At 36.5% G+C, this 14,244-nt stretch overlaps 1 protein-coding gene across 1 annotated transcript in view; it reads left to right on the forward strand.

Annotated features, from left to right (window-relative positions):
- Positions 1 to 14,244, forward strand: part of LOC149804439 (glutaminyl-peptide cyclotransferase-like) — a 70,859-nt gene that overhangs the window by 34,771 nt on the left and 21,844 nt on the right. The window contains exons 5-6 of the mRNA XM_089940398.1: positions 2,461 to 2,560; positions 13,483 to 13,617. Coding sequence (XP_089796524.1) covers positions 2,461 to 2,560; positions 13,483 to 13,617 — 235 coding nt within the window. The remainder of the gene's footprint in view (positions 1 to 2,460; positions 2,561 to 13,482; positions 13,618 to 14,244) is intronic.

A 14,244-nucleotide genomic window follows, 5' to 3' on the forward strand; every position in this document is an offset into this window, starting at 1 on the left:
TATTTTCAAAAGTTATTTTTTCATGGTCTATGAAACTTGAGACATGATGATGATCTAGTCGATCTATATTCAGAATTGAAACCTGTGATGTGATAATTTATTTTATGAATTATGCGAATATGTGCTTTATGAATATGTCTCTTCATATATATTACACCAGTTTGTAGGATTGCTTGTATCATTGAAAAAAGGTTTATCTTGAGTACCTGAAACAAAAAGCAAATTAAGCAGCAACAGATTTATAGCTCAAATGTGATCTGGAAGAATGAGATTTCATAGAAATGGCAAAGGAAAATCTAAATCCAATGTTTTTAGGAATAAGCAAAGCTATAAGAGATGCTAAGCATGTTATGCAATGTCTATGTAACATACACTATAGTATAGGTCTCCCAGTGAACTCAAAGTGGCCCATGACTTATGAAGTCTTTATTTACCTTTTATTTTAAGTTGGAGAAATAAAAAATATACACATGCTGTTATGTGTATTTAGTTTGTACTATGTGGTTGACTTATGTCCAGGGTGGCTGAGTAGTCTAAATCACTCACATTTACTGACTAATGCCATCTCACCTCTGTCTGTTTGGGTTAAAAGTCTTGGGCTCGGCCAGTGTGAGAATGTGAGAAAACTTCAATTAGCATACTGTGTGTTGCTGGTTCTTGCTGGGGTTTTCACTGGTTCTTCTTCCACCAGTCATACTGACTGCCATGTATAACCTATCTTGCACTGAGAAATGCCATTAAACTCCAAAAATAACAACAACAACTTTTGTCCATAATTGAGGGTGGGTGTTTGGGCCTACCTGACTAATGTCTTTTGATTTGTAATTTTGCATATGATTTTAATATTTTTTGTAGGTAAACATATTTACATAGATTGAGTTCAGGATATAGGTTTTCTTCATGTGAGTTCCTGGTGTACCTGATGTTTGTCATGTTCTTTACTAAACTTTTAGTAATAGATCATGTTGACAACTTAGAATGTTGTAGAAATTAGCATTTGTCCTTTATCCGGGTCCTCATGTTGTGTCTTAATCTTTTATAGTAAAGTTTGTTTATATTAGAATTACTCATTCCTGTCTTAACATTTGAAGCTGAGTCAGTCTTTTAGTTATGTTCAATTGTAATTTGAGAGATTTATTTAAATTATTCTTTGGAATTACTATGTGATATTAATACTTTCGGTCTAAATCACCCTTTTGGGATTGTGAATTTATTGAGAGACATTTTGGATTATATCACTGTGATACATCAAGACTGTTAGCACATTAACACTGTTCTTGGATATAGGTCATCACATTAAAGTTTCATTTGGAACACCACTGGAATTCATGCACAGTACTCTGTATTTTAGGTTCATTCACAGTACTGTTGTTTTTTTTAAAAAAATTTCACTTGTATTCCAGGGAAATAAATTTATTTATTGAATATTACTAAAATGTTTTGGGTTTTGCTCTTTTCTGTTAGTTAGTTGAAGACCGTAGTCATAACAATGTGCAAAACAAATAATGACAATCAAAGTAATTTATAACAGTTTATTGACAGTCAATTGATGAAGATTTGGTTAGTGCTTTTTTGTTGTATGGTGATTTTGCCAATTTTATTAACATTTTTCTGTCTATAATTGTTGGGACACCAAAAATGTTATATTTGTTACATCAGTACAAGTTTTCGGGCACAAAGAATAATTATTTTTGTTCTCCTGTACCAAGATTTGTCATCAGTACTGTATATGTTGCTGTTGTTTTGGGTTTAGGGCCATTTTTCAGTGCATTATATATGATACATGGTAGCCAGTACAGATTGGTTGAGGATGAACCCAGGAAAACCCTGGTAAGCACCACTGACCCATGAGAAGCTACTGGCAAGCTTTCCCATGTACCCACATTGGATGAGCCTGGGTCTTGAACCACAGAGAATGAAGTAAGATGTCAGTGATCAGTAAAGACAAGCACTTTAGACCACTTGGCTACCCAGGGCCCCTCATTATGTTTACACAGTTGTTCAGGTTGTTAAACTCATTCTGCTGCTTCCATGTATTTCTTTCAGAAATCTATAAAATAATTATGCATTTATCTTACAAATGATATTTTCTTTTAGAGCAGATCTATTTATTTGCAACACAATGACGATCAAAGTAGTTTATAACTGAAATGTTACTTGAAGAAGAGCTGATCAATATTGTCTGATGTATGGTGACCCATTGATTATTACAAGTACTATGCTGGGAATGTGCTAATTGTCCCAAGGTGCTGAGTATGACCAATACTGAAACACTTGGCTCTCCTTAGCATCAAGAGATGAAACAGTCCTTTCATGGTATTACATATAGATAACTGACTTGTGCACTGGTAGCTAAATGTAACATTTCATTATTTTGAATTAGCAGATTGCTGTACACTAGATTTTTCAGTTTATCCATATTTTTTTTAGTTTATTGTGATGTACTTTTTCTCTTTACAGGATGCTTTTGTTCTGCTAGATTTAATTGGAACAGCAGATGTCAGATTTATGAGTTTCTTTTCCTCCACTCATCATTTATTTGAAAAACTTGTTCGAATAGGTAAGTATGCATCAAGTCATTATTTTTGCTCCAGACTCACCAGTATAATCCTTTTTCCTAGACTGACAATGCTCTCTTTAAAAATGTTGTGTTTTGACAAAGGCAATGGAAGAAAACTGTCTTATAATCTGTTAATCCTTGTATTTACCTATGCCATGATTGCCATTGAAGTGTTCTGTGGCTCAGTGGTTTTACCTTGACCATGATTGCCATTGAAGTGATCCTTGTGTCTGAGTGGCTTTGCCTTTTCCATGATTGCCATTGAAGTGATCCTTGTGTCTCATTTGCTTTGCCTTTGCTGTGATTGCTACTGAAGTGATCTCTATGTCTCAGTAGTTTTGCCTTTGCCATGATTGCCAATGAAGTGATCTGTGTATCAGTGACTTTGCTTTTGCTGTGATTGCCAATGAAGTGTTCTCTGTGTCTCAGTGGCTTTTGCCATGATTGCAATTGAAGTGATCTCTATATCTAACTGGCTTTTGAAAGAAAGATAAAATGCATATGTAAAATTGTAATATTCACCTCTGCCAGTTTGCAGGAAATGTGGAAAGTGCATTACTAAATGATTACAAATTAATATTTGCATATGTGTCTGTTGTGTATTTCATGGATTTTGTTTCAGCTTTTGAAGGAATTGAGAGAAAAAAGCCTGGCTAATGCTTGATTTTCATTCTCTCTTTTGAATATGTTCCTGTCACAATTTTTGTTAGAAATATAAATGCTACTATCTCCCAAATCCAGATATAAACTTTTTGCAGTAAACTGACATCATGCACTTTGATTCCTAAAATCCCTTGGAAATTTGTGCTTCTTTTCATCCCATCCATCGAGGATTTTGTTATTTTTGGATGCATTATGGATTATTCTACATGTGGTATACATTTTTTATTTTTCTCACTAAAATTATCTGAATTTTTTCACGTGTGGACATAGTTTCTGCATTCTCTGATTGCATGTTCGACAAGGCTACATTGTAATAGAAAGTGATGAACTTTGTGTTCACGCACACTGTCAATTTATTTATCACCCCTGGTATAGCAGAAGTATCGGGCATTTGTAATGCAGTTAACTATGCATTTCTTTTTTTTCTCTCTCATACTTTGTCGTTTCAGAATTAACTATGATGACTGTGTAAGCTAAATTTAAAATGCAAAGCCAGGGAGAAATCTCATGACTTGTGTTTCACAAGTACAAGTGTACATTGTTGGATATGTGCAGGATATGCACCAGTTGGTCACACAATACATGGTCAACAGTTCTAAGGAAAACTTCAAGAAACGGGGAGTGATATTGGAAATCAAAGGACAGAGAGTTCTGATGTTTTGAACATTCATCTTATACTGGGTCTTGGGCCAGCCTGGTGTTAAATGCTGTTACACTAACGGAGGGGCCCCAAGTGGCCCAGTGGTCTAAAGTGCTCACCATTCCAGGTCACTGCTTTCTCACCTCTTTCTGCATGGGTTCAAGTCTCAGGCTTGGCTGATGCTGGTACATGGGAAAACTTGCCAGTAGCTTCTCAAGGGTTGGTTGTTCTTTCTGGGTTTTTCCAGGGTTCTTCCTACACCAGTTATCCTGGCCGCCATGTATAGCCTATCTTGTGCTGAAAAATGGCATTAAACGCTATGTTAACAACAATAATAATAATAATAATAATGAGGACTTTGTATAGCGCTTAATCTTTAAAAGCTCTAAGCGCTTTACAACTTTAGACAACACCTATAAGATAAGAAACATAATAAAATTATTACAAAAACAAACAACATGAAATTAGAAAAACATTTAAAAAAATAAAAAACATGCTGAGAATATTTCAGGTAGGAAACATTATTAGGTCTTTAAGTTTGTTCTTGCTGTCAAAATAAGTGAGTTTTGAGAGCTCTCTTGAATGTGATCACTGTGTCTTTGTGTCTAAGTTCAGTCGGCAGTTCATTCCACGTTGCTGGGCCCTGGTATGCAAAAGAACGCTGTCCATATGACTTTGTTTTCATACTTGGAATAATGAGTATACGATTGTCAGAAGAAGAGCTTAAGTATCTTGCTGGTGTGTACACATGAGTGAGGTAAGATAGGTATGTTGGACTAGAGTCCGACAGTGAAATGTAGCACAGAGAACAAATTTTGTGTTTGATTCCGGATCGAATGGATAGCCAGTGTAGGGTACAGAGCAGCGGGGAGGTGTGCTCTAATCGTGGTACTCTAAGTATGATCCGAGCAGCTGTGTTTTGAACTTTTTTAAGTTTCTGGAGTAGATATTGAGATGAACCAGACAGAATTGAGTTACAATAGTCCAGTCTTGAAAGTACTAATGAACACACAAGTGTTTTAGTGGCATCAACTGAAAGATATTTGCAAATGGAGCTGATGCATCTCAGCTCAAGATCTGCAGCCTTGCATATGTTCATGACCTGTTGGTGCAATGTGAGAGTACTGTCCAGAGTAACACCTAGGTTTCGTACTGATTGTGTGAATTTAATGTTGGTGTTGCTGATATTTATTGTTTGAGGTAAAGGATGTGAATGAGAAAGTCTTTGTGTTGTGATCAGAATGGCCTTAGTTTTATCATCATTCATCTGCAGCTTGGTACATGTCATCCATGATTTCACATCAGAAATGCACCTCTCTGCACCTTGGATGGTAGCATCAACTTCAGTTGGGTGGCTAGTTTTGTATATTTGCGTGTCATCAGCATACAATTGATGAGACACTGGATGATGATCTATGACACTTGAGAGCAACTGAGTGTACAGAATGAAGAGAACAGGTCCAAGAACAGACCCCTGTGGAACACCACAACATAGATCAACTGGGTTGGAGCGTATTCCATTTGCAGATACAATTTGTGTCCTGTTGACCAAGTAGGACTTGAACCACAGTAAGGCTGTATCATGAATGCCAAACACATGCTGGAGACGGTGAAGTAATATATCATGGTCTATTGTGTCAAATGCTGCAGACAAATCAAGGAGGGTGAGGACTGTAATCTTTCCGCTATCCAATGCAGAGAGAATGTCATTAACTACTTTTAGAAGAGTAGTTTCAGTACTGTGGCAAGGGTGATATGCAGATTGTACATTGCTAAAAAGAATGTTTGAATTTAGATGAGATACAAGCTGGGATAGAACAACCTTTTCTAAAATTTGTGAAATGAATGAGAGATTAGAAACTGGGTGGTAGTTCTTTAATTCGTTATGGTCTAGTGTTGGTTTCTTCAGCAGAGGCTTTATATGAGAGGGAGGTATTAATAACATCAGTTAGTGAAGGCAATACTGGTTCTAAGCACTCAAGCAGCAGTGATGTTGGAATTAGATCAAGTTCACATGACTTTGGTGCACTCTTCATCACGATTGTACATACAAAATCCATAGAGACAGGTTCAAATGCTGCTAATGGTTGCCGCTCAAATTCTGTATCCCAACTCTATGGTGACGACGAGTCAGTTGAAATTGTGGTGTCAAGCTTATCTCTAATGGTTTGTACTTTGTCACAGAAAAAATTTGCAAACATGTCCGGAAGGTCGACTGGAGAGAAGGTAGTTGGAAGTGGTGTTGATTTGTTCCTTGACATTAGCTTGTTAGTAATCTCGAAGAGCTCTTTGCAGCTGGAACTTTCCATGATCTTAGTAGTGTAGTGGGCTGATTTCATTGCATGGACTATATTTGTGACATTCTTCTTAGTGACTTCATAGATTTGCTTATGAATAGTGAGTCTGGTGGAAAGCCAGAACCTCTCAGCTTTATGGTGGTCTCTTTTAGCAGTGCGAAGCTGATCCCTAACACTGCTATACCATGGAGAACACTTTTTAATTGATGCTATGCACTTAGTAGCTGGGGCATGTTTGTCAAGTAATGAACGCAGACAGTTATCGAGTTGTTTTGTGGTAGGAGGTAAGCAAGTTGTTAGGTTAAAACAACAACAACATTAATGGAATGGAGGAAGCTGTGACTTTTCTAACACTGTCTACATTGTCTCTGGAGTTACTGGTGCAATGTTTGGTAAAGCAAGCAACAAAAGAGTTGATTAGTTCTGGCCAATTTCTCCACTTCCTTCTGTCTTCCTCTGTTTTAGTCAAGAAGTAAAATACATTGAAGGAGATTTCGTCCAATTCAGGTTGAGCCATTGAAAGTTAACTTTATTGGGGATCGTACTGATAGATCTGTTTGTATACCTAACATTGCCGTTATGCTGCAGTACAGTTGTCTACACTGCCATCCATATGCCCGACACCTTATTGACTGTTTACTGTTTTACTGAATAGATGACTACTTCATGCATAGTAAGTATTCACTCATGGCTTACTATTTTGGCTGTCCCTGTGACAGATGACTACATCATGCATAGTAAGTATTCACTCATGGCTTACTATTTTGGCTGTCCCTGTGACAGCGTTAGAGATGATGGCTGTCTATCCCTCTTGGAATGTATTATACAGATATCGATATCAGTCTTGATCTCTACCAGCATGATTGGCACACAGAGCATGGGGATAATGGTGGTTCCTGCTCAGATCACATCAAAGAACAGACTGAGTATAGCTTTATGGTAGCAGTAGAGGAATTTATAGGGTGTTGCCAAACTCAGAATCTCTGCCACCACTCCACCATCAACCTTCTTCTATACCAGCATGCAGGGTCAAAAACTCAGTTGTTTTGATGATGAAGAATTTGACCCTTCCTTCAGTCTGCCCCCACAGTCAAGAAAAATCAAAGAAAATGCTGAGAGTATAGCTACTAAGATCAGTGACCCAGGCAATTCAAAAGCCTTTCCTTTTCTCTGAGAGTCAGCTTCCAGCGTTCTTTGCTGGGATAAGACCCATTCTCATGCCCTCTTCATAGATCTCCCAGCATTAAACAAGAACTACTCTGCAGTCATTCTGACTTCACCTGCTTCATTACGGTGACATGCTATGCACCACTTCAAAGCTTGTTCACAATATAGTAGCACATCATCATTGTTGGACTTGCATACAAGGCCAGGAATGTACATCCCACCCAGACCCAGTGAACTTTCTTCTGGATCACGTCTAATGTTCCATAGCAAAAGAGGAATTGCGGGGCGGGCAGCCTAACAACTGACCCTCCATCTCTCTGCAGCTACAATGACATGATGGCTGAAGACAAGGAGATACTGGATTTTTTGGTGCACAACCCAAATACCAGCCATGATCCCAATCCTATAGATGAAGACAATCTGCTAATCAGTTCCAGAAGCAGTTGTATCGATGGGATAGGAAACAAAATTTCTCTACCCTGATGCCTCTGCTTTCTTGCCACTGACTAGTGTCCCCGCAGACAGTTATCTGGTATGTACCCATTTCTTGTTTTTTTCAAACAGTGTTCGATCATTCTCTTTCCACCAAGCAAGTTGGCAATCCAGATTGTCTCAAGGGGGCTTCGGTTCTTGTTTTGTTCTGTAAAGGACATCCTTTTGCAGCAAGAGATCCAGATCTCATGAAGAAGCGAGTGGAGATTATTTGGAATCCACAATCTCTAGATATTTCCTCCAAGCCATTACTGCTCATGATGACCAATGACATTCAAGACAGAAAGTGCAAGATCAGTCCACCTCTCTATCCATATGAATGAATTTGACAGGTCTCAATCTGACAGATGCATATTTTCATGTTCCCATCCATCTGTCCTTATGGAAATTCCTGTGGTTTAGATATCATGCCCTCTCTCGGCTTTTACATAAGTCCATGTGGATTTATGAAACTACTCCAATGTATTATATCCCTATTCCATATGACTTAATGTATTTCCATGGCGATGTATTTGGACAACATCCTCCAGAAACATATGATCAGTTCCATTCTAGTCAAAGGAAATAACAATCTCATTTTTCGTTTACTATCTCACATAATCCATTTCCAACTTAAAATGGATAGTCCATTTCTGCAACTCCTTGGATTGTTTTATGCAACAGCATCTTATCCCACTGGGTTGCCTCCACCATTGAGGTTTGGATGACACAGGTCTCAACATCAATCTCTTGGAGATGAAATGTATTATCAAAGCCTTTTCTTTTTAGAGTGAACAGAACAAGATGGAGTTCATCATGGGGGCATCTGATGATCAATCTTTTTACAGCCAGATGGAATCACAAACTCTCCACCTTCATTTCCCCAGTACCGGATCCCGAGGCTTGGTCTGTCAGTGCTCTTTCTCTCAGTTGGGAGGGAATGTGGCCCTTTGCTTACCCCACTCCCATGATCTTAATTCCTAAGATTTATACAGAAATTGAGGGGCCAGAAGTACAAAGGGACAAATCTTGGATCAGCAACTTTCCTGATCTAGTGATAGATCTTCCCAGGAAGATCCTACACACCAGACCAAATCTTCTCAGACAGCTGTGTACCCATGTGTTCCATCCTCTCCCTCATTCTTAACTCTCAGAGCAGAAATTCAATCCTTCAATCATGGAAAGAAGTGCATGAGCTAGAAGGCCCCCTACTTTAAAGGCTTATGAAGGGAAGTGGTGCATTTCTATGGACTGTGGCAAAGTAAAATATATTGTCCCTTTGAGTGCCTCTTTCCCACAAGTAAATGACTATTTTCTTTGCCTGTTTGAGGAGACAAAGTTGGCTTTGATTTCTATTAAGGACACATTCCATCATGATGGTATCGAGGATCTTGGTCATAACAAAGACCTCTGACTTGTTGTCCAACATTGACTTATTATGCATCAGTTATTCACAAGGATTCTGACTTGGTGCAATTCAAACAAATTCAAGTCCTTTAGTCAGGAGCTTGCTGAAGCTCCTTTCATACAAAGCCTGTTTCCTGATAGTGTTTGCTTTGGCCTGCATAGTAAGGGAATTACATTTCTTCATTGACCCAGCCTACTGTCAGTTTTGATCAGATGGCTTGGCGGTCCATATTGCCCTTTGCCTATATAATATAAACAGAAAGGATGAATTTTTGTCTTTTGGAGGGCTGGATTTGAGTTGTAGTATGGCTTATATTCCTAACATTAATATAAACAGGTAAGTGTTCTTGGAGAAGCATAATTTACTTTAAAAAATGTGCTTTTTGTTCTCCCCTCTGATTCTATCAGGGGCATCTTGATTTGGTTTTGTCTGTCATTATCTATTCCCAGAATCTTATTAGCACAAAAAACACTCAGTGTCTAAATATGGTTGGTGTAGATTATGTAGATAATCTGTTGAGGTTTTCATTTGTATTACAGCAGTTTTTAATTTTTTTACATGTTTTTAGCTAAATTGGTCATAGATCAGAAGATCTTCAGTCATCAATCATCTCTCCATTGTGATCTGTCATCCATCATCTGTCCATTGTCATCTGTCAGCCATCATCTTCCATTGTCATCTGTCATCCATCATCTGTTCATTGTCATCTGTCATCCATCATTTGTCCATTGTGATCTGTCAGCCATCATCTGTCCATTGTCATCTGTCGTCCATCATATATCCAGTCATCTGTCATCCATCTATCCATAGTCAGCTGTCATCCATCATCTGTCCATTAGCACAAGCTTGTTAATATCACTACTCTTAAACTACGGAGAAAACTGCCATAAAATGTTTAACACGCTTTCATTTTAAGACCACCTTGGTCCTAAATGAAAAGTTTGCCCATCTGAGAATCAAACTGGCTTTTGCAAATCTTGTCATTGCTTCTTCATCTGAAAAGATAGTCATATCAGCATGGAGTTTTCACTGAAAGATTTAATGATGTACAGTTGTCCTAAATGAAAATGGTGCCAATCTGGAGTCAAGTATTGCAGTCACTGTGACCATCTTACAAACCTTCTTGTCACTATTCTTTCTGAATGGATGGTCCTAGCAGTGTGCAGTTTTCTTTATAGGATTTCTTATGACATTTATTCTTTAAATTTATTTATCAAAGTCCCTCTGAATAGATGGTTATATCAGGTTGGGGATTTCTCGTGATGTCTTGTTGGTCCTATAAGAAAATTGTGCCAACCTGACATCAATATGGCCACCATGACAGGCATCTTGATAATATTTTTATAGTTACTTCTCCAGCATTTATGGTCCTTTCAACTTGGCATTTTTGTTTAAAGAATTCTTTTAATTATGTATAGTTGGTCTGAAATTAAAATGGTACAGATTTGAAATCCAAAATGGCCACCATGGTGGCCATCTTGAAAATCTTGTCGCTATTTCTCCTGAACATGTTGACATGGAGTTTTCACCTTGAGTATGATGTCTTGTTGGTTCTGTATGAAAATGATGCCACCCAGACATCTTGAAGTATTGTTATTGTGATTTCTCTGAATGGATTTTGATATTGTATTTTCACTGAAAGACTTCTTATGATATCTTTTTGGAGTTAGAAGGTTTTATCTGCAGAAGGGGTAAACATGTTTGAAAAAAATATAGTTCCAACCAAATTTGTGCAATATTTCCTCAGTTTGACTTGTAAGTTTTCTCCCGCAGCTTGAACTGAACAATTCCCAAATTCCATATTTGCATGGTTGTTTGTGTGTGTTCTGGTGACATTTCTAATTCTGGAGGAAAAACATGAACAACCACATGTGGTATAGCAATCAGTGACATATTTATTGTGTGGTTGGACTGAAAATGAATAGAATATACAGAAGTAATAGGATCTTCTTAGTTTAATCAGGGTTCCCATGCTACCGAGAAATTGCGGAAAAAGTCGGAAGAAATGATAATTTTGTCCCGACTGTGAAAAATCCTGGAATTTTTTGCAAATATTGATGATAGTTAGGGAAAACCCCAGGAATTTTCCACCACAATTTGATGCCTGAAACAATCACATAATTGAGTCATAACTACACTGATTATGTGTTAAACTTACGGAGTTCTAACCAGAATATTCTGCAGGTGCAGTATGTATCATTTGGGTGCTTGCAATAAACATGCTGAGTCAATCCAAATGCTCAGTGGATTAGATTCATCATGTAGACTTTTATTTTCAAAGTCAGCTCGATATCCATATCTTCCTTACATGAAAGTTATAGAAACCACTCTAGCATCACAAGAGGCAAACATCGTGCTGGCAATGCATGGCCGCTTACCGGATGGCGTAGCAAACTTGAAACGTTAGATAGAGTGATACATGCATGAAATGGATATGAAAATTATTTATTTTCTCAGAAATTGTGAGTATTAAAATCGTTATGTCTTTAATCTGCTGAAAGACAAGATAAAACTATGGTGTTGATGAAATGTGACCTGGTACTCATGATATGCATTGCTAGTTGCATGAGTACACAAATCTAACAACCATCATTTTCAAATATTGTAGAGAAAAAATATTTTAAAAAATTAAAATTGTATACTCATTGTAATAAAAATACAAAAACAAAAGAAAACAACATTTTCCATATTTATATATTCCAAGAACAACTTCTGGAGTTTTATTGTATCACATGACTACCTCGTTGACCCGTGCTCTCTGCTTGATAAATTAGACGGGCCAGATTGCTGGTTTTTACAAAAAGTATCTGACTTTCATTTATTGTAATTGAATTTCTCTACAACAACATTAAAATGGAGTTTGTTATTGATATCACGTGAGTAATGGACATCCGATGTTGTCATTTAAGATCTGTGAAGTGACTAGTAATGCAGATGGCGAGTACTGGGTCAGGTTTCATCAATGCCATAGTTTTGTCTAGTCTGTCAGCAGATTAAAGACATAACAATTATAATACTTGCCATTTCTGAGAAAATAAATCATTTTCTTATCGATTTCATGCAGGTATAAGTCAATATAACATAAGTTTAAATTTTCTATGCCTGCTGGTAAGCGACTACCATATGTCACTATCGCACGGTGGCGGCAAATTCCAAATTTTCAATATGCAATTGCAACAACCTAACACCCCAAACCCAAATGTCCAAACATGAAAAATGGGGTGGGAATATTCAGAGGAAACCCTGATTAGAAAACAGACTGCTATTTATTTTAAACCAAATTTGTAGTCCAAATTGTTGAATCTCAGAGCTGAAATGAGAAATTGTCATCCATTGTATTATATATTAAACAACAATTCGAGCCCCTGTATCAATACATGTTTGGGGACTGGTTTAACAAATTACAAGAAGAAAAGTTAATTTTATAGAAAATTCAGTCCTTATTTATACAACAGTATATATTTTTGAAGGTCTTTTGTCAAAATTTAAATCAACCCTTTTGAAAATGTTTTTAAATGATGGATTTTTAACCAGATCATCTTAAGGAAATTAGGTTGTTTGAAAAATCTTGTTTGGGATTTTATTGGCACAGATAAATTCAGGGTTAAACTCTCTTCATTACGAGACAAGAGTCTAATTATTTGCATTTATTGTTTTTTTATACTGTAATAGGAAATGTTTACTTTCTATAAGATACATCTATATATATATATATATATATATATATATATATATATATATATATATATATATATATATATATATATATATATATTGCTATAAAATTATTTAGAATTAAAGGTTTGAAAGGAAACAAAATGAATCTATGTACATTATATTGTTCCCACTTAGCAACATAATGCAGGTCAGCAAAATAAAGTTAGAATTTGTATTTTGTACATTGAAATGACTTTACATGCCAATGTTTTTAGGAAAATAATCAAACTTGTTTCATGTGATACATTTTGTGGTTTTGTATATGATCATCTTTTCTGGCTTAGATGTTTTGGAGAATCTTGAGAACCATCTTTAGATTTAGAAAATGCATGTTTTTTAATCTAAAATGTTCTTTAATTCCATTCAGTAAACCTTGAAAAAATTAATTTCATCCTGGAAATGACCTGGAAATTTATCATTAGAAAAGCGTGGGAACTATGTTTAATATAACCACAATTTATTACAGGAAGACGTAACAGGTTTTTAGATTTCTCGTTTGACTTTCCATTTGCCATAAAGTGTTACCATGTTCATAGCACATTTTAATATCCTATTTCAGAATCTGATTTGACCCAACATGATTTGTTGAATCGGCTCGGTGCAGCAGCAAGGAATGGCAACCACTTGTTTGTATCTAGTCAGCGTGCACAATATGGAGGTATCGAGGATGATCATATACCCTTTTTAGCTGGAGGTAAATAGTATAATGCTGACAACATGAATACCATAGAACTTTTGTTTATTGTGGACTTCATTAGTTCAAACCACCTATTTTTCTCATTATGAACAATACTTTCCTAAAATAGGGAGGTAACATGTATGCAAGTGTTCTTTGAAAAGTTTATTCCTCACTGTTATATTTCAGTGTCTAGTTCTGGTCTGTATTTCAATGTCTAGTTCTAGCCTATGTGTTTCATTGTCTAGTTCTAGTCTGTGTACTTCAGAGTCCAGTTCTAGTCTGTTTCTTCTTTCAGTGTATAGTTATAGTCTTTATTTCAGTGTATAGTTATAGTCTGTATTTCAGTGTATAGTTCTAGTCTGTGTATTTCAATGTCTAGTTTTAGAGTCTGTGTATTTCAGTGAGTAGTTCTAGCCTGTGTATTTCAGTGACTAGTTCTAGTCTGTGTATTTCAAGGTCTAGTTCTAGTCTGTGTATTTCAGTATCTAGTTTTAGCATATTTGTTTTAGTGTTTAGTTCTAGTCTGTGTATTTCAATGTTTAGTTCCTATCTGTCTTTCATTGTCAAGTTATAGTCTGTGTATTCAGTGTCTAGTTCTAGCATGTGTATTTTGGTGCCTAGTTATGATCTGTATTTCAGTAT

Source organism: Sinohyriopsis cumingii, chromosome 2 (assembly GCF_028554795.1).
Source record: "Sinohyriopsis cumingii isolate HCF-2022 chromosome 2, ASM2855479v2, whole genome shotgun sequence".
Taxonomy (NCBI): Eukaryota; Metazoa; Mollusca; class Bivalvia; order Unionida; family Unionidae; genus Sinohyriopsis; species Sinohyriopsis cumingii.